At 40.4% G+C, this 27,614-nt stretch overlaps 1 protein-coding gene and 1 long non-coding RNA gene across 7 annotated transcripts in view; one reads left to right on the top strand and one right to left on the bottom strand.

The window, feature by feature from the left end:
* Positions 1 to 27,614, top strand: part of LOC147757995 (uncharacterized) — a 75,189-nt gene that overhangs the window by 46,345 nt on the left and 1,230 nt on the right. Inside the window, exons 4-5 of one of the 3 annotated variants that reach the window (XR_015322413.1) lie at positions 1,103 to 3,502; positions 3,747 to 7,140. The exons of 1 other annotated variant lie outside the window; for it this stretch is intronic. This is a non-coding gene — a long non-coding RNA (uncharacterized LOC147757995). Of the gene's footprint in view, positions 1 to 1,102; positions 3,503 to 3,746; positions 7,141 to 7,166; positions 10,935 to 27,614 lie in introns of those variants that run through there. One more of the 3 variants, XR_015322414.1, reaches the window with a different exon arrangement.
* LOC111244582 (neuronal acetylcholine receptor subunit alpha-10-like) lies at positions 15,397 to 25,872 on the bottom strand. 4 transcript variants are annotated; one of them, XM_086981830.1, is made up of 2 exons: positions 25,769 to 25,872; positions 15,397 to 16,896 (listed from the first exon to the last, which is right to left on the bottom strand). In XM_086981830.1, exons 1-2 carry the CDS (start codon positions 25,818 to 25,820, stop codon positions 15,767 to 15,769), a joined length of 1,182 nt encoding a protein of 393 aa, XP_086837956.1. In that variant the 5' UTR covers positions 25,821 to 25,872; the 3' UTR covers positions 15,397 to 15,766. The 4 variants fall into 4 exon arrangements, with proteins under 4 accessions (XP_086837956.1, XP_086837958.1, XP_022647562.1 ...); XM_086981832.1 differs by lacking the exon at positions 25,769 to 25,872 and adding an exon at positions 23,293 to 23,683; XM_022791827.2 differs by lacking the exon at positions 25,769 to 25,872 and adding an exon at positions 19,674 to 20,272.

Below are 27,614 nucleotides of genomic sequence, written 5' to 3'. Positions count from 1 at the left end.
TGTCTTACAATTATTCATTTTTTCTATCTGTGTGACTGGCATTACATCCTATGACCAGCAGGTAGCTTATATCTCACCCGCACACGCAATTTTTGAACTAAACACAATAGAATTTATTTTTATGAGACCTCAATAGATAAATACGAAGTGAAATTTCTGATCTTTTTCTGTTGAACGTATCTATGGTCTGACCCAAAGACTGCGCACAATTCTGTGAAGCTCCTTACAGGTATTTGGCCATTTCATTGAACGTAAGAAACACATCATATGTATCTTTGCATGCTACTTTTATTACTTGGTTAAGGAAATACGTATGTTTATTCGACTTACAAATAAGTACCCTGTTCTGCTCGAGACTTCCCCCCTGGAATCACCGCATGTGTAAGTCTTCACTAGGCCTACTATGTAAATATAGAGACTCTGCTGATGTCGTTCATGCGTTCACATATATTTACGCAACTTGTGAAGTGGTGAGTGATTGCGTACACAAATCAGTATCTAACAACATTCAGTCAACTTGTTACGTGTCTTCTTCATTAGCTTCCGAGTCGCAACCGCAGTGCCACTTCATCATTAGGGATATATGCTGGCAGAACTGCTTTAACAATAGAGACGTCATCATGTAACACAAAAACAAAAAGAACCAGCTAATAGAATACGCAGACCAGACAACATTGAGGCTAGTAATGTTGTCGTACAGCAATAGAAAGGTGTGCATGCGGTGCCGATACGCCCGTCGTTGCGCGGAGAAGATATTCTGTGTGGTGGAAATGGAACAGTAAACACTACTGAGGGTAGTGACCTTGTGGGTCAACGCCTAGCGCTTTATTGGGCAAGCGCAACGACCGCATAGTGACACAAAACGATGACGGTACTCAATCCAACGTTCTAGGGGTCGAATGGGCACAAAAGACGACTGAACACCCCCTTCACCGTTAAGTCCCTATTGAGCCACGTTTTTCCATCACGTTCGTATTCTGTTTGTCGCCTGTACGTAGCTAGAAGCCGAAGTTAGTTGCAAGTCAGGCGTCACGCTAACTCAAATGCTACCTGGTTCAAGGCTTTTCACACTAACTAAAACATGTGCAACGGTTTGACCTAGGCTCTTATCAACAACTAGGACGCGGTCCCTGAACGATTCACTCACAGCTGGACGCAAAACGCTTTCGCTATGTATAAGCTACATTTAAGCGTGCTTCGATAATTCGCTGCTTTGACGTTGCTTCGGTGCCAATCAAGTGAGCAGGACTGTAAACGAACGGCAGGAACGCAGAGGCTCAGTACTACTACGAGAATGTCAAAGAGAGGAAGACACTGAAAATGACTGAAAGGCAGGACAGAGATGCTGTCTGCAATTTTAATTTAGGCTCTGTGCGTTAACACAGCGCAAGATCGATTTGGAGCGTTCCAGACTGTGAGGTGCATCCAGTAAAGCATCTATACGGGCCTATTCTGCGGAGAGTATATTCAAAAGGACAACGTGGCGGGATATAATCGAGTACACAGTGATTATGGATATCTCATATAGAGATTCTTATTTGGTTTGTGTCTGCCCGTTCTCGCTTACTTACACGAACCCGTTCAAATCTGATCGTTGCCTGTTTCCGATCACGGACACAATATACACTTGTACACAGAAGACGCTGTGGATCTACGATTGTTGTTGCACGATAGAGAAAGTGGACATTGTCGTAAATTGTATAAGAATTCAACATCTGAGCGGTTCCATAATCGAAGGGTGGGTGAAAACAAATCTAGGTCCAGTTAGGATCGTACACAAGTTACTGTTTGATAGAGCTAGACGCTGTTAGCTTCTTTGATTGTTGCTTAGCTCGGCGGGGTGTCGTTCTTTACGATGTGCCCCTAATCAGTATTTACATGTTTGCTTCCTATATTACAAGTTACGCGATGAACGTACATTACGCTCCATTACGAATGTTACGAGCAAGACGCATCGTACAAACGAAACATCAATAATATTACATGAATCTGAATGACATTATACGCCTTATGGAGATAGTATATTTTTTTAATCTAATCTGCTTGACAACAGATTAGCTACCGGGTGATTACCTTTTATTCTACGAGAAGGCACGGACACCCTACCTATAATATATGTTGGATGAAAAAGTAAAATTATTAAAACCTGTTAAATAAAACGTCGGACAGTACCTATTGTAATCGTTTTAGTTTAAATAAGCTTGAATACAAATATGATAGTTTTTTTTCCCATATCTTTTTGGACCAATTTGGAATATATATGTGGCGGAACGTTTCGATTTTTGCCTTTGAATAGTGCTAGGTTTTATCATGATAAAAATTATAAATTTCTATCTTACCCACATAAGCAAAAGTCTGAAATAGTTATTTTTTTTTTTAATTCTGCAGCAATTATTTCAGCGCATATATATCGCTTCCTTTTAACGTAATGGGAGTCAGTGACATAACTAACTCCCAAAAGGACCAGCTAGCGATTTAGAAATACGCGAAATCAGCCTAGGAGCAATAGAGAAAATTTGAAAAAAAAAGAATTGAAACAAAATAGAAAAATGAAAAAAATGAAAAACAAGAAACTGAAAGTTTCTTGTTTCAATTCTGTATTCTAATACATTATTTTTTATTATTATACTTAAACCAGCCTGGTTAATACCAGGTCATTAAGGCGTGACGGTTTATTTACTCAACAATGCCTGTTCTATTTTTTTTTTTGCTGTTTGTATCGTAAATCGTATTGCACAGAAATGGGATCGAAAAATGCTACATGAATATCTTATTCTATTTACGAATATTTTATTCAGTAATGGCGTATGTCGCAGAAATAAAAACCCGTTAAACTACACCAATTCGTGGCGGTACCAAAATTGAGGTTCTGTCCTATACAGTTTTAATATCCTGCCCGAATAGTGCACTTATACCCATTAACTGGTGGTCACGAAGCTGCTACAAAGCTAGATCACTTAAAGTAGCTTCGATGAACTAGGCCCCGGAAAACTGCATGGACGAAACTTCACTTGACTCCTGAAGATCGCCTGAAACTCACTGTGAAGATTCCTTTTCTCTAGTGCGATACAAGCCGTGTCTGTGGGCTCGTGTGATCAGGCGTTTCACGTTGTTTTCCTATAGAGTTATGCGCCTTTCCCTTCTTGTCCATGAACCTATAAAGGACATTGACATTACCAGCCTTTCCGGCTGAGGCAGTTGCGCGCTTTCATTTTCCTTATGTATGACGTGTCTTTCTAAGGCAATAGGCAGAAAGTAATCACTCACATCTCGTTCTCTTTCTTTTCATTTATTTCCATACGCCGCCACGTGCCAAGCCGCTAATCCGTGGTCTGCGCGAGCCTGCAGGATTGGTCGATCTGACATATATGCACCTACCTAACCTGCGAAGGAGGACCGACGAAGTGCGACGCGCGAGCATGTTAAGAACGACTGGGTGATAATATTAGGAAGAATGTTTCTGATGATCCTCAGGCTTTTTCCTTTGTACCAGCTGCTCAAGGTCTCCAATTCTGTCTTTCTATGTTCACGCAACTTGGTGTCGCCTACACAAAATATTGATTAGCATTATAACATAGACTTCCCTTTCCTAAGGAAGTGGGATGCCCCAAAACGCCGTTTCCCCTGTCGGCACAATCCTTTTTAGGGGAATGCTTATGGGAACGGGCTGAGGATAGGTACGTATATAAGAGCCTGTTACTAAAGGCATAGCAGTGGTTGATTATGACTGGAATTCTATTTTCCAGTACCGGAAAAAAGGAAGACACCAGAGTGAAAAGACGCGACGGCTTTTTTGGTTTTTGAGGATAGAGCGTCGCGTCGCGGATTTAGGCGGGACGACGTGACATCATTTTAACACCTGAGCCAGACGAGCTGGTTGTTGGCGGACTTTGCGTAGCCGGACGAAATAGGATACGCGACTCCTGCCATGTGAAAGGGCGTCAATGGTGAATGGGCCTTACGGCCACGGACAACTGGAAGGCATCTCATTTGAAATCTTCTAGGGTCTTCCACTGCGTCCCTGCCTGGCAAACACTGAGCGGTCCAGCTCCGAATAGGTCGATCTCGATCTGCCATCGTCGACACTGCAGACTTGAGCTATGAAAACGGAAATACAGAGCTGCTAGAGCGATGAACTGGGGTACCGACGATTTTGCGGCTGCACGCGAGTGCAATCCTTTGTTTATTAAAAGGGCGAGTAATCATCCATAAGGTTTCTACAAACACTCCTGAAATTTTCTGACCCGGAAACGGGATCTGAACGAAAATAAAAGGGGATCGTATAAAGGTGTCTGGGCATTTATCTAGATTCGGCATGAAAGGCGCATAAGGTCAGCACTAGATGCTCAGGCCTAGATGCTAGGCTCACTAGATGCATAAATATGCCGCGCCACGTGTTTCTGTATTATATAATTGGCTTAGCTTTGCTACAAAGGATAGTCTGCTTGGGAAGCCTATGATAGCTTCATGACAGTCCTTGATTAAGTCATTTGTGTTCTCCACCCTCACGGACACATTACTATACAAAGGGCTTTTCGTTAGCAAATCGATATCTTCACATCTATTCCCGAAAATACATTTGAAGCTTAGAAAAGCATGCTGAGATATTTGTGTATGTTTGCTTATTTTTATTAGTTAAATTCGTGTTGCCATATATTTGGTTACCCCTGCGATGCCCCTGCCAGCAGCGATTTAAATGTGGATGTTTAACTCTCTTAACGGTTATATTATCTTTCATGTATCAGCATGCTTTTGCCAATCGAAGCTTTTTCATCTACGCCTATCTAACATACATACAATAGTAGTAGCTTTTATCGCTTTACTTATAAACTATTTTCTTCCATGATGCTTATCCACACTTATGCGTCATTCACAAGAGTCTAGCTCAGATTAAGCGCCATTCTGTCTGAGCGCCGGCACGTGGGAATAAATCGTTAGAAGTTAGCACGAAGACTCTCAAGAATAGCTGCCATTTGTGATATTTATCGTATAAAAACTTGATAATTGTTAATTGTAGTCAGATACCTTATCACTTAGCCATTGCATTACGCTGGTAAAGAACGTCCATGCCACTCTATTCACAATTCTGAGTTTGCGCTTTTTCTCTGCGTCTTTAACGAAATAGTAGTGGGTGCGAGGGAACCATAATTAAAAGCCATCGTTTGCCTCTACAGTTCTCGCTCGCCAAAGCAATGACAAGCATTCAATGAAAAATTACATAGGTCCACTGTGCATCTCCTAGAGTCTTAAATGCATTCATAATTCACCATCGCATGTGGTCTTTTTGTCTTGCGATTTCGCTAGGACATGCACACCTCCGGGCCTTGGCCGCTGTGTTCTAAGGCTTCTTCAGCTGATTTCAGCCTCTGTCGTGCGTTGTAGTTTCGCAGCGATTCGTCCTTCAGTCGAATCTTCCACGTTTCTTCTCGGTTTTTCCTCCTCTACCTACTAGCAGTATCTCCGAGTCAGACATCTCTCCTTCTGAACATTTCATCTTCACAGTTATCTGCATGTCGCGGTCGAGTTTTTAGCATCGCCTTGGAATGACGCTCAGTTTCTTCACGATCTCTCGCGCTGGTGATATCCATGCGGACAGCGATATTTTAGTCGTCTACCAATGTCACCCTAGTTTCAAAATGGACCGAAAGCGAACCGCGGTCATCCTTGATTTTATGTGCTTGCCGTGTTGCTACAGCGGTTTCTTTTCAGCTGTGTCCTCGACCCATGTCGCATTATTGCTAATAGTGTTGTTCCTAACCTGTCGTCGTTGTTACCTGTCTCTCCTGCTGTAAAGAGTTTGACGCAACGAACGTTGCCAAACAATGGGCCCTGTTCCTTTGTGCCGCCATCAGTACCCATCTTTTTCGCTTTCTTCGTTCTCTTGAAGCTTTTCTATCAACGCTATAAGTCGACGAACGAGATCCTTGGAATTTTATGATGATTTTTGTGCCGTCTGGCTCGTCATTCGAACGAACCCAAGTGAGGGGTAAACGTTCACACCGCAGTAATGGCCCGAATGAGGAAGAAATGATATAAGGAACATTTGAGTACCGCTTTGGCGCTCCATCAGCATCCGGGCGTCAGCGAGCGGCTTGCGCTGAGCAGCCTCTTCTAACCTAAAGGCGTGCGCATATAGATGGCCTATACCAAGTCGGCGCTCTCTCGCACTCAGGGGTGGAGGACGGGAGAATTAGAATAGTTTGCTTTTCATGATAACCATGCGCCTGCTGATAGTGACTGTTGTGATGTAGTGAAACTGCAAGTCGACTCTGTTCGTATTTGGCTATACATAGGACGAGCAATATAGAACAGACATCTACATGGGGATGCACGCAAATACCTCAGCTGACGCTATGACAAATGTACGCAAAGAATGTCTGTTGTTGTATGAGGCGTAAGCGGGGCTGGCTTCATGCGCGAAATCGCTTTGCTGTCGTTTTTAAGAAGTCGACACGAGATGATTCGGCTTAACTACAGGAAAACGCACGGTGTTACAAATGGGGAGCGATTGTGCTAGAAAATGAAATAGAAGGAAAGGGATGGATGGACAAGAAAAGAGAGAGAGAAAGCATACTGGGAGAGCGCGGTAGGGAAGAACAGAGAAATATAAACCGGCGCATTAATGGAGTAAAAATATGACCAACCTAAGCATATACGAGACAAGACATTCTGGGCAGCTTTCGGGAATTCATGAACATTGCTTTATCACTGAACACGTCCGCGCAGTGATGACTGGTCGATTGATTAATAGCTTGCATTGGATGGTGTTCCGGAGTATGTATATGAAGTAGAATTTGCGAAGACAGGCATACATTATCTAGTTTTAAGTAGTGCAACCTGTGTGTCGATAGCCGTAGTCGAATGACCAAAGACGACTGAAAAAGGCTAACGTTCTAACTAGCGGGGTTGGGAAGGAAGTTTCCTTATCTTATACAACAAGTACGATTGGAACATTTTTCTCACAGGTTCACATTAACTGTAGTCCCACCGCTACCTGTTTCCTTAACGCAAATCTGGGTTAGATAGCTGTGGAATATAGATTCTGTAATACTATGGTTACGTACGTATACAGGGCGAACAAAACTTGATCGCAACGGCTAACTCGTTCAATCATAACAGACAATGAGGGGCTCCGATTTACCTAGTTTCCTTCGTTTGCATTATAGATAGGCCGCACGACATACTGAAGTGAGGCCGACCGCTTTTGAAGAACGTTCCGAGTGCATACGACTTAGATCGGCTTTCATAAAGCCACGCGGCGCCAAAGGGGTTATGCGCAGGGAAGCAATCAGTCGGCTAACTCGCCAGCCAAGGTCATCCAGATCCAGGAAGAGCAAAATCGCTCACCGACTACCTAGAACATGGCCGCCAATTAGATGCTGTTCCCTGGGAAAACATAATGTCTCTGCTATTTCTGTGGGTAGACATGGAGTAATTAATCACAAAATTAGTGATTCTACCGTGAATGATTTTAATGCATTGCGTATTTCATTGAAAGTATCAAAACCGGATCATTGTCATCAGCCACCACTATTAGGAGCAGCCAGGGGGGTTTGCAATCGCAAATGTGCATGGGGCTGTCGTTGTCACCGTCACCGAATCCGTGTCGTGTCGCGTTTACGAGAAACCTCTCAGATCCTGTCAGGAACTTCTCGGATGAAATATGTATGCGAAGTGCACGTAACTGTGGGACATTCCTGGAATGGCTACGCGTACAAAAACGTACATGGCCACGCTGGCATCACCAGCAAATTACAATTTTTCCTCGAACGGCAAGGACGGACTGGGCTGCACAAGCTTTAATAGAGGCTATATAATTATTACGATTGTTGTTGTTGTCATATCATGGAAGAATGATTTTTTAGTGGAAGAATTATTGTATGTGGCGTATTGCTGTTGTCAAAGTGGGTGTGATTACGAAGTATATGTGATGATATTTTTCTTCAGGAAGCTTCTTTGTCCTTTATGTTCTTTTTACATAGTACAATATTACTAATATAGGTAGGCAACGAAGTTTAAGGGGTGTTTGTTTTCTTTTTATAAGACAAATACTTAATCTTTATGAAACGCTTGCGCGAACTTTCGTGAAATTAAATGTATTGTAACTTGTGTGGGTGTGTTACTCATTCATATTTTCTTTTTTCTGAAACAGTCGGTCATCGGTTTAGGTTCAAATTTTTCACCTTTCTTTAAAAACTTGAAACCTTTTCTACCTTTGGAAGGCTGGTGTCTTTTCAAGTTTCTATAATTTCCTCTACTGCTATAGAATTGGAAACTCGTAAGGTCTTAATGGTAGATTACTTGCTGATTTAAATATTCACATTTGTATGTTGTTCATTTCTAGGAAAAATAAATCAATATACCTTTTAAAAAAATTTTTTTTTAGTGAGAATACTAACGGCTGGAACATTTACAGATGATAGAGACTTACATAAATACGGCATATAAGTCTCCATTATGTTTTTTTTTATTATATAGTGTAAATGTAGGGACACCTAAAGAAGTGTATTGATCTCTCTACTTTCCTTGTAACTTTCATATTTTACAGGTAGTAATGTATTTCAATTGTCCATCTGAAACTTATGACCTTTAAAATAATTGAATACTCATAATAGGATCTAGCCTAACAAACTAATTTATGTTTCGTCTGGTCTGCGCAAACATAACTTATGTTTTATGGTGACATCGTTCGACAAACGCTTTCCGTCGAAATTCTTTTGGTCTCAAAAGAAAAAAGAAAACTTGCTATAAATAATAATGTAATTAGCAAGCAAAGCGTAACTGCCAGCGGTAATTTAACAAATGTATATGATGATTGTCACGGTGAATGTACAAAGCAGTTGGATTAAGGAATACGTCTGTAGCATTTTTTTCATAGCACGATGTTGGAGTTTTGTTTCCCCTGGCCCATGCATGTCAAGCAAGTATCTATTTAAAGCTTGTGGAGCAGCAAACAGAGTCTATGATGAGCTCTTAATTGTTTGTAACGTTACGGCAAACAGTAAAGTGCCAAATAATGTGTACTTTTTTTTTTTCTTTTTCTACTTTTATTGACACGAGCACCACTATTTGTACATTATATAATTCTGACGTAAGAAACTACAAGGCCCATCTATCGTCCTGTTTCTGTATATATCCGTCTATAATAAATCTTAGTTAGTTGTACAGAGGCATTAATTTTAACGAAGCGATACTTGCTTGCTACATACAGCAAATATTTAAGAGAAGGTGAGTACAAACTCCGGAACGGTGCACGGTAAATCTGAATCAAGAACGTGTAACACTGTGTAATTTTTTTACTTGAACCTTCAATATGGCAATATAGCAGAACTTAGGAAACAGAAGCTCGGCGCATCCACAAAGCCCTTATTTTTTATCCAGAATGAAATTAGCCATTTTCTTCATGCGCGATCACGTAATTTGCTAGTATATTTTTTCCAGTGGACCAATCACTGGAACAGCCCCGGGGATAGCATGGTATCGGGGTTAGCTAGGCCCGTATTCTAACATCGTATTTCGTCCAAGCTTTAGCCGAGCACCTCTACACAACTTCGTGTTCCTTTTTCTCACTTGGCTATGTTGTAGCCTGGGGCAAACTCGCCCGGTGCACAAATGTTTAATTTACATTTTAGTTTCGGGCACTGTCTTGATTGAATCGAATCCGTGTCACTCGTAAAATTCTCGCTTCAACAAAAGACGACCCATTGCTAAAATTCGTCTTCTAGCTAAGTGCTTCCAGTTCTGCGGAACTACGTATGAAGTAAAAACATTTTGTATCAAACGTTAGGGTCCGGTGACTTTTGCTCGACTAGAGGATAACAGAATCACAGAAAAGCCCGCGCAGATTTAAATAATTCTTTATACTTACGCTAAATGATAATTTGACTGCTTTTCCTTCGCCTCGAAGGAAGTAGAAGCCAGTTGCAGGGTACAGGCAGACGTTTGCGCAGGTAACAAACGATGTCACATTTAGCCGTAATTATAGTTGAATCGCATGTAAGTTAAATTAAAATTATTGTTCTTCCGTTTAATTTCTATGCACAATATAAATGGCTAAACCGTTCGCGGAAGATTGCACCTTAAATTGCCGGTCGTAGTACTTGCAGTCGTTTATTCTCTAAGTTTCTATTTTATTGGCAGTTAACACTACTAATTAAACTAATCATATTCTTCACATATATGTTAATATCAATGATGATACACATTTTTTCAAGTTCAACTGGTATAGTTCCATAAGTGGGCTAGATCAAAATGTAACTAAGGAGATACCCATTTGGCAATGTCTCAAGGACATCGAGCACCAAAGGATATGTACTTATAGTATGTTTACTTTGTACTAGATATGGATACCCTCGGAAACTCGCTTCTTGACGTAATTATTCAAGTTCGAAAACTTCTATTGGGGTGCAAATATTACAATTCGCAAGTGGGTTAATACCCACTTGGTAAACAGACGGCCTAAACGAAGAGTTAATGATGAAATCAGTGTACTTAGAACCGTCTAGATTAAGTCTGTTGATATCACACAGATAAATTGTTTGCATATGATACTAGACGGGACTCATTATAAGATTAGAGATGTGTCCATCTTTATTCTGATAATGAGCCCTGTATGCATTTGTAGACTGGATCAAAACCTAAAACCAATTGCAAACGTACTTAAATACCCGATAATCAACATTCTACGGATTTGGACCCTGGCTAAAGTATAATCAATACTGTGCAATCTACCGTTGTGTTGATTAATATAGCTTTTTTTTTACATAACATTTTATATAGACACGTGTAACTATTTTGTGCTGTTAAAGTTTGCGCGCCGTGCTTAGGTATGCCTGCCGCACTCAGAAGATTACAGAGCAGCGTTTGGGAGCGTGCAATATAAATGTATGGGATAGACGCTAAACGAACTCGATATCTGACGAAAACAAGTGGAAATAAAAAGATCGTATTAAACCAATAGTGTGAAATGACGAAATCCTATGAAAATCAATTCTATTAAAATATGGATTCTTCTACACGAACAAAACACAGCTCACTTTGCCCAATCTACAGGGTTACAACAAGCAGATTTCTATTATAACATAGCTAGTGTATATATATATATATATATATATATATATATATATATATATATATATATACTAACTTAGATGTTTCTTTTAGTTACGTCTACCGTGATACATAACCGTTATTTTATCTCAGCGGAAATAAAAGGTGACCACACAAATATCATACATACACAGGCTTCGATTTGGGATCACCTCGACGTAGGGCTAGTGCACAGTTAAGCAGAGGCGCTCCATATAATTGGGCACCCCATATAATTGGGCACCCCCAAAAAGCACCGAAGGCGAACTCCGAAATGCGCAGAACCCAGCTCGGAAAAAAGAGCGGTCCTGAATAGGAATAGTTGCAAAACCTTCTCTACATCCTCTTGAACTCGCTTACACCTAAGCATGCAAATGAGAAAAGTAAAGAGCAACGATGATATATGATGCTTGCGATGCGAGACACTTACTCCGCCCTCGTGAAAAAAATGATGCGACGGCCCGAGTCCTAGTCGGAAAATGGGGACCACGCGAAGCATCGCAATGCTCCGCTGACCTAATTGGTCGGGGGTAGCGGCGCTGCAGGACCCCCAAATTAGATTTGTGACGCCGAGACAAGAATTTAGAATTGGGATTACTACAACTGCTACGAGTTGCTCAGATTGTCACTCTAACATAAACTTTATCCGCCGGAACTGCTCGTTGAATCACCTATTCCGTTCTTGCAGGCGGGGATCGTTTTCGAGACTTTCGTTAAGTATAGCCTACGTTGGAACGTTTCAATAATATAATCGTGACACCGAGACACTATCGCGTTTCAGCTTTCTCTTTGATGCGAAAATACCTCGCTAAAAATAGGATTTGTCTGAACTCCAGCAAGCATATACCGTCGATGTTTGATTTGTGAAAGCCGGTGTAGGACCGATCCTTACAAGCTAGCAGCCTACACTCGGAGACTCGTCCCGAGCCAAATCGTAAGCTTTTTGGAGTCCTAAGATGACTTTCTATTTATTTTTTTGGAACATTCAGGAATTTACGATTAAAGAAAATGAACGACTACTCTAGCTAAGTGCACACCTTAAAAGCGCTATTCTTTCGCTAGGATATGAAGGCGAACATAACACGTACGCTACTTTGGAAATAATGATGGAAATTTTGTATCAGTAATTTTGTAGTGGTCATGCCTTTTACAAACATTTTAATTTTCCTATTAATTTATCTAGCTATCAGCTGTTACGCGCTTATCAAAGAAAAATTATATTAAGATATATAGATTGTATGCCAAAACACTCAACTTGTATATAGCCCTTACTCTTAAAGCTCAGAATTCCGATGTTGTACAAAAAGACAAACCTCTCTGCTGGCTACAAACAAATATCTCTATATTTGTACGCTTCACCGTTATTAACATTAACTAAAGCTAGATTTTGTATAACATTGCACCTAGTGAATCAATGATTTCGTTCTCTCTGTGTGGCGAACTTGTGATTTGAGATAATATATTTAAAAGGATCAAGAATCTGTTTTGTGTGTGTGTCTATGTATCTATGCATTTCTTTTGATCTGCGAATGTCAGATCTTTATACTGTCACAAACTATACAGCGAACTTTTCTTTGTCTCAACCCGAACTTTATAGGTACCTTTTTCTTATGTCCAAGAAGCGTACGTGTCCGATAGCTAGTCCATCAAATGTATCTAGATAGCCTTGCGACCTTCATTCTGTCAACTATCTATTTCATATATCTCCACAGGACTTTGTGTCCTTCAGTCTTCTCACTAACTATGCGGAAATACGGACAAACGCAGCTAACACTGCACACTCAGATCACCTGCTATCATTCTGTCGCCTTCCTCGCGCCCGTAACAATCCTGTAGCTTCCGATCATGATCTTGTTTAAAGCTGCTTTCAACGCCCTGTTTCCTTTATCTCTTTACCCCCTCATCCATAATAACTATCCACACCATACCCCTGTCCCAAATAGCGCCTCTATGCATTTCCAGCACGCACCTCAATTCAGCCACATCACTGGTATTACCTGCCACTTACAAGTCCCTCTGGGTGTGTGTCTAAGCATCTCAGCTAACCCTCTATACCTGTGTAGGAGCCAGTCTGCCAACAATCTAATACTCGCACACAAGCCGGTTCCCTCAGATGCTCTTCTCTCCAGAAAGCCTTCTCCATCGCCATCCTCCTGTGAGATCAAACTGAAACCTCATCGAGAGCAACTGATGCGCCAACCCTCATCGCTGTCACATTGCTATTGGTGAGACAGTTATCCAATTACGAGTGCACATATACCTTTATATATAGCGTACGCTTTTTGCTCGACTTATGGGTTCATGGTATGGAGACCCTGCTGACAGACACATCCGAGCAGCAGAAGCTCTAGTTAGAGATGAAGACGAGAGTTTGTGGTAAGACGGCCAGGTAGATGTCCGTCTAGCTGCACGAGAAGGAAAACAGGCTTGCATTGATATAGTCGAAGTTCCCTCGTCTGCGTGCTCGAAGACAAGCAGCAACAGCAGCATATTTTCGTATGTAGGTGCGTCCTAATACGCAGCCTCTGTCGGTCTCTCGTAATTCTATTAACATTAACAGACAAACAGATAAATGCTATGAGGTGCAATGGGACTTGTGGGTGGCTGATACTGGATCAGATGAGAATAAAGGAATACACGTACGCTCGGACATACTGCCGTACATAACTGGTAACACGATGTTTGAATAGGAAGAGCGGCGGGAAAGGAAAGCAAACGGCACTTTGGCTAATACGGCAGCGCAAGGCAAACGATGTTCTTGGCCTCTGATGTTGCAGAACTGATGCGCCCCTCATCGAACGCGCCGTAAGGCCGACTTTTTTCGTGACTAGGTTGTCGATGCCCGGCGAGCAACAAGTGATCAGTTCAATGCAAACGATCGCAAATTTGTTAAGAGTAAAGAAATGTCTGAAGATAGATGGCTTTGCAATGGTGCCGTTTTATATCAGCTAATAACTAATTCAGATAGATTTTTTAGATTGAATTCGTAAAATACTGAAATATCTTGAATTATTTCTCTTATAAGATCTCGCCTTATTAACCGCGGAAGAACTTAAGGCAGAACACCCACTGCTTTGAACACTAAAAAAGCTTAATTTATACTATGAACTAAGATATATAGTACTACCTTATATATTCTGACGATTTCTCTTAGAAGCAATTTAAGAAAACGTTTCACGTGATTCAAGTTAACCTCTCTTCGTAGAAAGCATAAAATATCTAAATGGAAAATCTTTCTGGGTACGTCATTTGTCAGTTGGAGCAATAGTGCCGACACTGCGGCGAAATGGGCTTACTAGTGGTGACAATATTCTATTTACTATGACTTCTTAAAGCTCGATGTAAAAATAGCCTTTCGTCTCTATTTACCTCGAGCCACTACCTTCCACTGAAGTCAATTTCGACACGATCTTTTTCAACTTGCCTGATTTGTGTCCGATGGCTAGTACAAGTAGAAAACTTGTTAAGAAATGACAAAAACTGGGAAAAGAGGAAGATTGAAGTTAGTCCACTGCATCTTCACTGGATTTAGAGCAAATCTGAATCAGTTTTCACCTGCCGTGCCTGCGGTTTTTTCTTGGTTGGTCATGTCCATCCCCTACCTCTAGGAAATAGGGTCCTCAAACGGTGCGTTGTCCCTCTATCGTTTCTATGTAGGAGAAGACGCTTATTGTAGTTTAGCGCCGCAAGGTCGCCGACAAGCGGGTTCGTTCGGTCGGATCCACGTTCCGCTATTGGCACAGGCCTGCCCGCGGTTCTAGTCTGCCATCTGCATTTATATCGATTTACCTTAGTACGAACCGCCGCAGGCCCTTTCTGGACTCCGACTAGACGCTTCGACGACCATGCAGTGGCGGTTCCACTGAGAACAGTAGAAAATCGTGGCTTGTGACGACGGCTAGTCCCGTTTAGCTGAAGAAAATGTGTCGTTCTTTCCCAAGCGACCGTACAACATCAAGTTCGATTTAACTGCTACTACAAAATACAGGTCGCTTTTTTCATAGACCGATTTTTGCATGTACCATATAGAGGAGTAATAGGACGTGGTGGGCTGTATCTTCAAGCACCTAATGCAGCTAGCTATACTGCCAAAATTCGTAATTACATTTCTCTAAAACATTTATGTGGAGTATAGTCTAATTTTTTTCTAAATTAATTTCGAAAAGTCGCTCAACTTTTTATGCCAATGCGTAGGGATAATTTCGAATAATTGGTACCTTTTGAATAATACATACGTTTATTCACTGACACATTACATTTACGAATAAACTAGACTTCACAGTAGTTCATAAAGACAACTATTATAACTAAATTAAATAAAAAATTAATAATGGCGACATTTTTATTAGAAATTATTAGTGATACAAATAATTTTTATCGCTACCGTTCAGTGTAGCAAAATATAGATAGAAAATGTGAAGCTCCTAACAGACGAACATGGGCATCATGTGTTCTTCATCCGCATGTAATAGCATAATATAGTAACGGCATGAAACGATTCTTGGCACAGAGATGAAAGTTACATGTTGTGCCATATATATATATATATATAGATCTACAGCGGCTTGCCACCGCAAAGGCGGTGGTAAGGTATCGAATCAACTTCCTTTCTGAATATATTATTTTCTGCCAAGAGTACTTTTCAATAGGATCGCGCACCCAATCAAAACTTGATCGTTTAATAAAGAACGTAATATGTGAAGGCATAGCTAAAAAAAAATATCGTTACTGATATACGCATTGTGGCCACGAGAAGATTTTGCCAATTTTGGTTGACACATGTTAATTGCATAGTCTCATTATTACTAGTAATTTCGGGCTGAAATTGACCGCTACTAGATTCGTTTTCCTTTTTCGGATCGCTGGTTGAGGGATCGTTAGAGCTTCTGTCTTCTCGCGAAGCTGGATCTACCGCCGCGCCATCCATCTCTGCGTCGGGACCCAGTCCCTCTTCATTGATTAGCAGCGACCTCTCGTTGAGAACATAGGCACTGATGAACGTTGTGTTTAGAAATCGATCTATCATTGGATGCGTAGCAAACGGGACACTGCAGTCTTCCAGGGCCATACACAAGATTTGCAGCGTAATCATGATGCAAGTAAATAACACGAGATCGCCGGCAAACCTCAGACCCCACGGGGTGCTAATTGAATGGCGTAGGGTGTCCGAGTACCGAATCATCAAAAACATGGTTAAAACAACGCTCAGCAAACCTAAATGAAGACGTTTATCGTTGGTGAGTGGGATCCAACAGAACAGAAACGTCAGAATCGCACAGGTAAATAGTGGTAGCGTAAAACCGTAACGATGAAGCGAAAATCGGCGAGAAACGTGTATTGCCAGCTGTAAAGCATAATCATAATAGTCTTCTGTTTCGCTACCCTTGACCAACGTTAAGGATGCACCTTTCAGCTCCCAGTTTGAGGAGCGGACAGATTTCCTTAATGGGTTGTAATCAAAGACAAGTCGTGGCTCAAGCCTAAGTTCCTCATAGGTGTATGTCGATGAGCCTATCAGCAGGACACATACATGTTCGTCATGCGGAAAGTGCGACATATCCGTGTCGCAGCTAACTAGTGACTTAACTTGTGGGCACCATTCTACAGTGCCGTTGGCATAGAGAAACATGATAGTAGACGAGAAGTACGGAACCTGAAAATCGACATGATTAAAAATGTCGACGTCCGGTCGCCATATTTCGGTTGTGTAAACGGTAATATTGCTCAGACCGTTGTACGCAGACGGATCCCAGGCAAGAATTTCAGCGCACCAGCTAAAACACATAGAGAGCTGTGTGGCGGCTTCATCTGTAATGTCAAACAGTCAGTGGATTAATTAGGTTTTTTTTTTAATTTAATTTATGGTATGTAAGAACAAGTGAAATCCTTTGGATAATGAAGTTTCAACACTTGTGCGCAATTTATCTACTAAAATGTACTATTTAAGCGACGATATTTGGTCTTGTCTCTTATTGAGAACGCTTTAAGGATTAAGTGCGTGGTGTACAACAATGTAACATCTCAATCTTCAATGAAAAAAAGAAAAGTTTATAGGAAGGCAAATCGAATTAAGTGAACTATCAATATGTAAAACTCTTCTTATTAGAATATATTTAATTATCTACAATGTTGACATAACCGCCACATTATTATGGTAACGCAAACGATTGTACGTAAATAGTTAGTAGTAAAATAACTTTCTGCTATTATTAATTTGTTTTGCCTAATTTATATCTTTACTTATTGAAATCTGTCTTCACTGGCCCATATTGCTAGTAATGTCCATCGAGGAGCTGAAAGGTACAATGAGCTCAGATAGAGGGATATCCGTGTTAAGATGGATGAATTTTTCTTCTCAGGGGTCGTGTTTTATGGGTTTCGCCTGCCCTATGGATTTCCGATGTCTGCCGAATAAGCAGATATGCTTGTTATAAAGTTCTTTTGATTTGTTACCATTATGGGTTTGGCCAGACAGAGCCACTAGCATTGTCCTAATGTAGAATATAAACAGCAAACTACTTCGTTAATGGTCTGTTATTTGAAATATTAGCTTGCTAGAAAAGTACTGACCGCTTTGAAGTTAACATTGAAGCACATACTTCTTTGTATTTTTAAATAATATTACGGAAATGAATATGCGCCATCTTGACCAATGGCTTCCTGTTTTTTTTTGTTTTATTGTGGTAACACCATAATTCGATTATTGCAGGATTTCTGTGGTTTACGAGCAAAAAATGGTGACAAGTGATTTCTACATTCCTCCATTAAAAATGAATTTAACCCTATCAAGGAAGTCCTACATAAACCGGAGCAGATAGTTTGATAGTACAAAATTCGGCCTATATCCTAGGTGCATTAAAATTTCTGAGCTAAGTTCTCTCCATATTTTCCGGGTAGCTAAAGCTCTATGCGGTGAGGCATTTTCAGAAGAAACGTACTACTTTCCCTGCTCACTAGTGCGGATTGGTTTCTTTCAACGGATTGTTATAACCTAGTTAGTTGTTGACACTATAGATCGAAATAAATTGTTTTGGCAGGTAGCAACAACTCATAATGCGCAATTCTTTTTTAATGGCATCGAACAATTTCCGGCGTCAATCTGGGCTTTGCTACAGATTCGCTTTTAACCCACTTTTCATTAACCGCTTTAGAAGTAGCTCGATTTCTGTGGATTTTTCTGTCGATGTATCTTTGATCGAACGAGTTCGTTTACGTCAATTCGTGGAGCATTCAAGTATCGAGCGCTTTTTGTAGTCTGTTTCCTTTAAATGGTTTAAAACTACTTAATGGTGGATGTTTAGTTCCTTATCGCTACTTAGGTGTTGGTCTTCCTCAAGCTTCGCAATAATCTCATTAACCTTTCCTGTAATTGGTCGACCAATACGAGAAACATCTTCAAATCGAAATGAACAGAACAAAAACGACAGCGACTATTTTTTGCCCCTTGTTCCGATAACGCATCCTGATCATAAATAGTACAGTTATTCATAGGCGTGCACAGCATCTGTACCTTTATTAAAATAAAATTCTATAGTAAATTTTCATAGAAATTTCACTCATTTTCAAGGCGCTCTACCTTAAATCTAAGCACACATACCATGCCGAATATAAACTTTCAAATACCACCAACGCCGACTTTCACGCGACTCATAATAAGGGCATCTAGCTAGAAAAACGGTCAATATTTTTTTGACCGTGTCACGCAAGTTGTGAAAAAGCTTCCGCCGCAGTGTATAAGGAACGCGAAAGCCAGCAATTGTGAGACACTCGGCCAAAAACCAGCAAACTTTGCCCTGTGCCTTACAAGGGAGGAACCACAGAACTGTCCGCTCTATGCTAGCGTGGAGCTTCTGAATAGCGGAGAGCTCCCGGCTTATTGTGGACCCTCACCGACTGTGTTTATTTTCATTAATATACAGTTCGTATCCGTCAACTTACAATAATTACGAATCCATTTTAATGTAACCAACGAGTATAGCATAGCACCGACACATTCGATTTCACATGTCTAAAGATGTTGTATTACATGTAGAAAGTACACACTGTGCTCAAAATTCCGCAACTCTCGGGGGGCTAGTTAAGGTTGAGCGATTTTGAAGGTAACACTCAATACAAGTTTTGCGTTCAGCATTTTTATTTTTTTAAATTTATTTTTATTTAATTTTTTTTAATATTTATTTTTATTTATAGTATTATTTATGATTATTTATTTTTTTCTCTTTTTAGTTGATTGTAACCGAAAACCAAACAAAAAAGGAATCCATTGATATCTACTTCCGTTGCAATATTTAACGGTTAATTGTTCTAGGAACAGGTCCTGTACCTTCTAAGCCTAAGTCCTTCTAAGGCTATACACCCCTCCCCTTCCGTTTTCTTTAATTTGAAATACACCGTGCTATCTTAATGTGTAGAACGCCATTTCTGAAACTTTGAATAGCCTTCCGAAGAATTGCGAAATTCTGCGAACATCCTGTAAATATTGAAGTACATAAATTATAGTAATGTACACGCCCGCATCGATAAACGTAAAAGAGTGCACAATACAACACCGACGAAAATCTTCTATGTTTCGCATCCCCAATTACTTTTGTCAAGTTCGAAACTTATGAAGTCGCTGATCTTCACCGTCACCGTCAGTGTCATCGAAGTACTTTCAGATACCACAGGTCGAACGAGCCGTGTTGCCCGATATTGGGTAGGCAAGATGTCCTTCCGTAGCCTGGCAATGTCCGATGACATGTCAATAGTGTCGTCAAGTCTCACTGGACATAGGACGCAAATAACAATAACCACTATTGCATAAATGATCTTGTACCACATTAAGCTGATACCCAGACTTGTTCGCCGGTACTGGCACATTTTACAGTAGCTGTTTGTCCTAGAGCATTTAACCACTATCGTTCGGTGTTAAATTAAATTGAAAGTTTTATGAAGAAAAGCTGAGAGGATCCGACGGCGACTTTTTAGTGGATTATGGGGCGCACAGATCACAGCGGTGATTGTATTACTATTTAAAAAAAGCGGCACGAAATTGTTTAGTGTATGGAATATGTTGATTGCAAGCCATCTGTCGGTCCGTTGGTATAAATGTTTTCAAAGAGAGGTCCCTCAGATGGTCGGTTATTCTGTGGAAGAACAAACGTTAGCGGCGGTTCCTGGGGGGCGATTCAGGTCGATGCACTGTAGAGTATCTGGACGATCTAGAGGCATTGTCAGAACGAATAGAAGTACCGTAAGCGCGGTCCAAGGAAATAGAAAATAGGCAGCACTGCATGACTCTAATTATTGTATATCCATGTTCAGTAGTAGAACTGCCGTTCCGTATTTTTAGGAAGTTTTCCAAGTGCTATTTTCTTTTCGTATAAGTTGATTCACACAATCTTTGCATGATCCTAAAGAGAAAAAAAAAAGATTTCCGATAGCTTCTTGTTGTATTCGGTGTTATTTGTTTATGATAATCCTATTTGAGTAAAAAGACGACTAAATGCATTAGAACAGGAACCAAGCCGCGTTATACACCTACGTAATACGTTTATTCATTATATATATATATTTAACCATACTCAGCTCCCTTGATATGTGTTACACATATATAAAGCGAGATGAATATGGTTAAATTTAGCTTCTAATTAAAAAAAAGCAAGCTGAGACAGAGAAAAAAAGCATTTTGTCCTACTAGTTTTGCATTTTTTTTTGCTATTCCATTTTGGACGGCACGTTACCATGTCTCATGGTCGTCTGAGTGGCAGTGTACTTGAGCCAAACATCTCGTAATAAAATCATTGCGAGATCTGCTCAGAATCTCGTACGGCTACGCTGGCGAGGCACTTATTGATGGTCAATATATTAAAAATAATGCAATTTTAACCGTTTATGTATATTTGCGGTGTATTTATCGAGTACTATACTACTGTTATACTAAATCAATCTAACTGTATAATGGCGACGCCATGAGCTCTAGCACGAATTTTGTCTAAAAATACGTTTTTCAACGGAAAAAATATTACCTGGGTGTACGTAACGACAAAAAGGGAGAGGAAGAACAAATGTAAACAAGATTAGAAGTAAAAGTAGAATGAATAATCTTAGCCCTTGATAACAGAAACAAGACATAAAACACATAGACAGATGATCAAGCGCCACTGTAAGTTCATTAGGGAAAATAAATATAAACTCATATATTAATGATATGAACAATGTTATCATATACCGTTCATCTTATCAAACATTGGTAACGACGAGGCGCGGCTTATTTTAGCTGAAGGGAATATGCATGCACGTGCCCTTACCGCAACGCGAAGCCCTAGGAAACTAACATGTCAAATATTATTTGTGTATTTGAATAAATATTAAAAGAAATTGTCGTTAAAAAAGTTGGAGTGCATCGGAAGGGTGTGGATTGATCACGGATTGACGATGTTTGAGAAGCGTTTCGCAGTGTCCCATATCGAATTGGATTGTGTTGCCGGAAGGGCAGTGCTAGTTGTGGCAGCAAGACTGTACTTGTTGACTGTACTCTTCACTCATTTGCTATCTAATAAGTAATATGCCCCACTGTGAACTAAAAATACCTTTTATGTGTCAGGGGCTTTTGGGGAAAGTCAAGCTATTGGACTGTTCTTATTCGGATATTCAGTACCCTTATTAAGGAGTTAGATTACTGTTTTTGACTTCAAGACCTCAATATATGTGACTAACATAGTTTTGCAAAAACAGTTGCATCAGCTTCCTTTTTTACTTATTTGGTGTTAGTATGTTTTCTAACAGACGGGATTGCCACAATATATATTAGCTTAGATTAAAGCTAAGAGGAAATTTATCATGGGCACGTCTTCTCAGCTGACCACAAGATAAGGTTCAGATTATGATTTATTTTCAATCTGCAATCTGTTGTGCGTATGCTCTTACAGATGCAAGTAATGAATTATCTTTCATCCAAAAGACCAAACGTTCTCGAATCCTCTAGTTAAGACACAGTCATTTTATCGAGAACGTAATAAATCAAGGCGTAGCTAGGCAGAAATATTGTGACTGATATCTGCATCAGTGCGATAAGGAGATTCTTCCACTCCTGATTTTCGCCGGATATCACTATGGTTTCCTTGGTAATTCGGGGTGTGGCTTGGACCACATTATCAGCGGCTGCTCTTCATTGTCTGAAGAGGAGTCTTCTACATGCTCTGCTATAGCGACGTCACTCTCTTCTCCCTTGAAAGCCTCGGATTTATCGTTCGAAACACAACTACTGACAATCGTCGTACTAAGAGACCGGTCGATCATCGCCTGTGTTGCAAACGGCACGAGGACATGCTCAGGCGTTAGATACAGTATTTGAAGCACAATTATTCAACGGGTAAACTGCATGGGATCGCCAGCAAGCCTCGAACCCTTATGAAGTACTGGCCGAATGCTGCAGCATACTTGAGTATTGAATCGTAAGATTGATGTTCAAAATGACGCTGAACAGAACGAGGCGGAAACGCTTCAAGCAGCACCCAGCAAACCATGACAGTGAAACCGGCATAAATGAATAACAGTAACGTAAACGTATAGATGTGAACTGAAGATCGTGTTCTGACGCATAATGTAACTTCACACGCATAGTCAAATCAATCCGCGACAGATTCGATCCCTGTGGGTCTCAAATGAACGTCCACTAGTTGCCGGTTCATAGAAATGGGTTTCTCCTCCTGCGACGAGTCATCCTGGTCTTTAATGAGACCCAATTCAAGTTTTAACGAGTCGTAACTGTACGTTGTTGATCCAATCAGGAGGCTGCATTCATGTTCATCGGGTGGAATTTACGACTACTTTGGCCCTTAGGCACCATTCTGGTAATCCGGACTGATCTATGATCACGTGATACGAATAGTCGGTAAACAAATCGGGGAACCCCATATGACGAAGATATCGATATCAGATCGCATCGTCATTTTAGAATCATCTAAATTTATTAACACGACAATGTCCTACTAAATTGGTTATCATTATTTTATAAACTAGCTAGAATAATTTAAGATATGTTGTAAACTCAGCGTATCCAGACGATGTGATACTGATTGATCATTCCAACGGACTTATAATGTAATGTAATTTTATATTTTTTAAGTCGGAAAAAAAAACAATGATTGTTTAATTAGTTTGTTCGTTATTGGCCAATGAAATGCAATAGATCTTAGCACACAACACAGAAACGATACTTACTATCGTTTAGCTCGAAGCTAACCGAGCTGCGAATCATCATTAGAGTATTTTCGAAGAAACCCGGCCGAATCCTTCTCCCCAGCTGGGAACCATTTCGAAAAATGTGCGTTTTCAGCCGTTTCAAAGCAGTCGCTTCTCAATTTCATTATTCGGCATGACTGGGCATAGCACACGCGATCAAAAGGTAAAGTCGACTAAAAGTACTAGATCGCCCATTACTCCAGTCTCTCATAGTAATACTCTCCATTGTTCCCCGTCAATGTTATCTACTACTGGTATCATCGAGTATCGGAAATGTTAAGCATAGTGTATTTATTTATATATAGGCAAAAAACTGGCGCAGACATGAATTAGAGTAAATTTAGTGAACGTATTTAGGAAAGAGCTTTCTGTGACGGATGAAAGACAGGTCACAAACGAATGTGATAGGGAAATGAACAACAACTATGCAGAGACCGTATGAATTGTATTTGCATGATTGACCGGCGTTCTGCATCGATGATATTACGCAAAGGGAAAACAAAGAGGACAGGGGGCGTTCAAAACAACAACTAACAAAGGCAAAAAGCTAAAGGCACATTGTCTTGAAACACGGCAAAGATTTAACGAGGGTCGATCGCTTTCAACCTATAAGTGTTGAATATAGTATGAACAAATCTATTTCCCTTATATGAAAAAAAAAAAAAAAATAATAATACTTTGAAACAGTATAAGGCCATTATACAATGGCCTGCGTCAAAAAAACGAAAAAAACCAGTTTCTCCACGGGACTAAATGCAAAAACACAACACGTTTTTGCCACAATATCTCAAGCTGCACTGTTAGAAACACGTATAGGCGAACTAGCAGCGTAATAAAGCCCTCGCGCTGGGGCTGAGTCTCACGCCTATTAGCTTGCGCTAGATGGACTTTGGCCCGATAGTATATATTCCACGTTACTTTACGAATGTTGAAAATGCAAGACATTTTTGAAAACAAACGGACAGTAACTCCGTCGAAATGACCACTGTAGTGTGCTTACCAAACTAATACGAGCAGCAATTATTACTGTGGTCTGGCTTTACGCCCGCATTATTCTAGTTTTATTGTTTTAAGAAATATCTATGTACGTTGGGGCAATATGTTTCAGTAAGGAAAAAAAATGATTTGTAATTAGCGTTTTCGTAGTTTCGAAAAGATGTGACGTCTGAAAATGTTGCATTGCACGTTCTAGTGATTATCCTTGTTGTTACGGTGGATTTTTTACTGCCCGTGTTTAGTTATTATAGTAGGATTGATAACGAGTTCAAGCATCTCAGTCATTTGTGATGTTCTTTCATCACCAGAATGCTATTAAACACTATACGGTTATGTGTTATAGCACCTCTGTCCCGAGTACAGAAACACTATAAAATTTGGTTACCCAATTCATTTTTGGGTCATCATCTCCTAAAACAGCGCAACGAGACATCGTTAAATGAAGCATTTTTCTATTTAGCGAAAATAATGAAGTTTACCAAATAGCTAAGCGTTTAGATCGTACAATATTGAACGGGATGCCTAAATGTAGCGCACAAACGGCAAATTGCCCTTTTTAAACATAAAGATGTTCCATATGTGTGCACGACTTTAACGTTTAACTTGCTTTTGACCTTATCACACTGCCAGTAACAGAGCTAACTGGCCATCGTGCCGCTGCTGTTGTTGTGTACTATGAAAGATGACGTATTACATAAATATAAATAATTAACAAACTTGTTTATTTTACTACAAGGAACTTGTACAACATTAGCACGCATACAGTATCTAAGTTATGTGAATTTCTTGCTATAATTGTTGAATATTTCTAATAACTTAGCAAACGCCCACCTTGTATTATTAACTGTGAGATGGATTCGTATATTAACGGCTAGTTTAGAGTTCCCCTAGAAAATTATGAGGTAAGACTAGCGAGCCTAAATCTGGTAAAAGTATGAAACTGCTACAGCAGTTTCATACTCATACTAAATCATCTTGTAAACTAGGTATAATGCATTCATCCGCGCTTTAATTTACGCATACGTTTGACCTACGTAGCTTAGCTTGTAATGGACGAAGAAGATGCCGGTATGTCTAGCTTACATAAAGTAGCGCCTGGATTTATTTCCGAAAACCGAATGCGGAATTAGCCATATCATAAAATTGTCGTTTTGCATCCTGTGGTTAGAAGTCGCGACCATAGTCGAAAAGCTGTACCATTTAAAATGTTGATACATACAATTGTCGTACTAAAAAACTCGTTGACCATCGACTATATCCCGAATGACACGAGGGCATCCTCGAGCGTCAGTCCAATATTTCATGCAACGGGTCAACAGCGTCAAATCGCCCACAATTCTCAAACAAAGATAGATGTTCGGAATGACACTGAATAGGGCCAAATGGAAGCGTCTCTTATCCGATAGGGGCAATCAGCAAAACAGGCCAGCGCAAATAAATAACAACAGCGTAAACGTACCAATTTTGTTTTCTAACACGCAACGCAAAATGGTCTGTGACGCACTCTTCATTTATGAGCTTAGAGCAGTGTCCGTTCGATGTCTCGAATCGAAGAAACTGACTTTTTGCCCTGTGATAGATCATCCTTGCCCTTTAAGAGACGCGCTTCGTATCTAAAAAGATTGAGACGGCACGTCGCTGATCGAATCCGAAACATACATCTATGGTTGTCGGGTGGAAAGTATGACATGTTCGTATCCCAGTTATCGATTGCCTGCGTCTTAGGATGCCACTTTGCCATACCAAACAAGTCGACGACCAAGTGATAGGAATGGTGAGTGAACAAATCGTTTATTTTGAGGTTGCTGAAGATCTTGATGTACGATTGCCATATGTGATGTAACTTAAGGTGATGTTCCTGATGCCGTCATAGTCCTTTAGATCTCACGATGGTCCCATGAACCTTACTCACACATGTCGACAAATCTGCTATAGCTTCGTTTGGGATCGAACGCATTTATTAAGAATAGCTACTTTAACAGTAGTTCTGAACATTTAAAATAATGTAATTGTTTAGCAGGTTAGCTTTAGTATCATACGTTTACTATGTGGTTAAATTGCAGTCATTCTTCCACAAATAAGTAAGGAAAACTGAGTGTTTAATCTCGAAAGCTGAACCTGTTCCACGTATCCTTAGCGAATAGGTCCCCTGGCTTAGTCGAGTGTGGCCTAATAAATCAGTGTAAAATACGCGTAAGATTGCACGCCAGTTGCTTGCCTTCCTGCCACAATGAAAAGTAGACACGCAGGCTTTCGGTCAATTGACAGGCAATACAAACACCTACTGAGTATCAGGAGTTATTAATCGATGAATTTTAGTTCCATTCATTAAACCGAAGCTTCTCCTCGGTATCTAACGAGTGTTACGGTTGCTTGGCTCTCAAGCAAATAAAGTGGCCACGTTACCGCAATTATATATAACTGTTTGTGATTTCACGTTTTATGAGTAGGCAATGGCACTTGAAAAAATACTATGGTATGCCCTTGTTTAGACTGTCCCCAAATCCTTATGTCAAAACAGGCAATAATGCATTTCTGTCTATACTACGATGTTGATATCACAGCGCCTTCGGAAAAGGCTGGCCGAATTTTACTTGAGAGCCGTTTGGAGTAAATTCCTTTTCGTTCCCTGTTTCACTATCGCCCTCCGACGTGATCGACTGCAAAGTGCGTGCGGTGTGTAGAAGAACGCGGAACGCTAGCTGCGGATGTAGTCTCCACGACCGACTAGAGTAGCCGTTAGTTACTTCGCTTGTCATGTTTACATGTCCCCATTGCCCCCATTAACACACATTAGAGAAATATCTGTTTGAAAAGTGTCATCAATTCTCAGTTAATTAATCGGCTCGCTATTGAGTCAGTTCAGTGGACGAATATGAGTAATCGCGTAAACAAGTCGAACGCTTAAAAAAGTAATTGGCTATTGAATGGATCGCAAGGATATGGCAAGCAACAGAGCCCTACACGTCTGCTGTAGGACGACCGGCATTTACGCAGTGGAAAAACGGATGGTAGTTATTTATGATGACGATGAAGCTGATATCGTGACATGTTTCATGGCGGGCAAGCAAGTAGGCGGGCATCGAGTGATGCCATTAAGTCGAAGAGCGAACGCTAAATTCGATACGAGATGGACAGGGTCTCAGTCAGCAGTCTCTACAATGTAAATACGTTAATGAAAATAAAGTGGAAAAGTCAAGGATACTTTTTCGGCAAAAAGCGAGTGTCTTTTTCTCGTAAGTGTTATCCTGCTTTGGAATGACCGTGTTCTCGACCAGTAGAAAAGGGCAGGAATAACAAATCTG

Source organism: Varroa destructor, unplaced genomic scaffold (assembly GCF_002443255.2).
Source record: "Varroa destructor unplaced genomic scaffold, Vdes_3.0 BEIS01000002.1, whole genome shotgun sequence".
In the NCBI taxonomy this organism is placed as follows: Eukaryota; Metazoa; Arthropoda; class Arachnida; order Mesostigmata; family Varroidae; genus Varroa; species Varroa destructor.
This window is presented reverse-complemented; position numbering and strand designations above follow the sequence as displayed.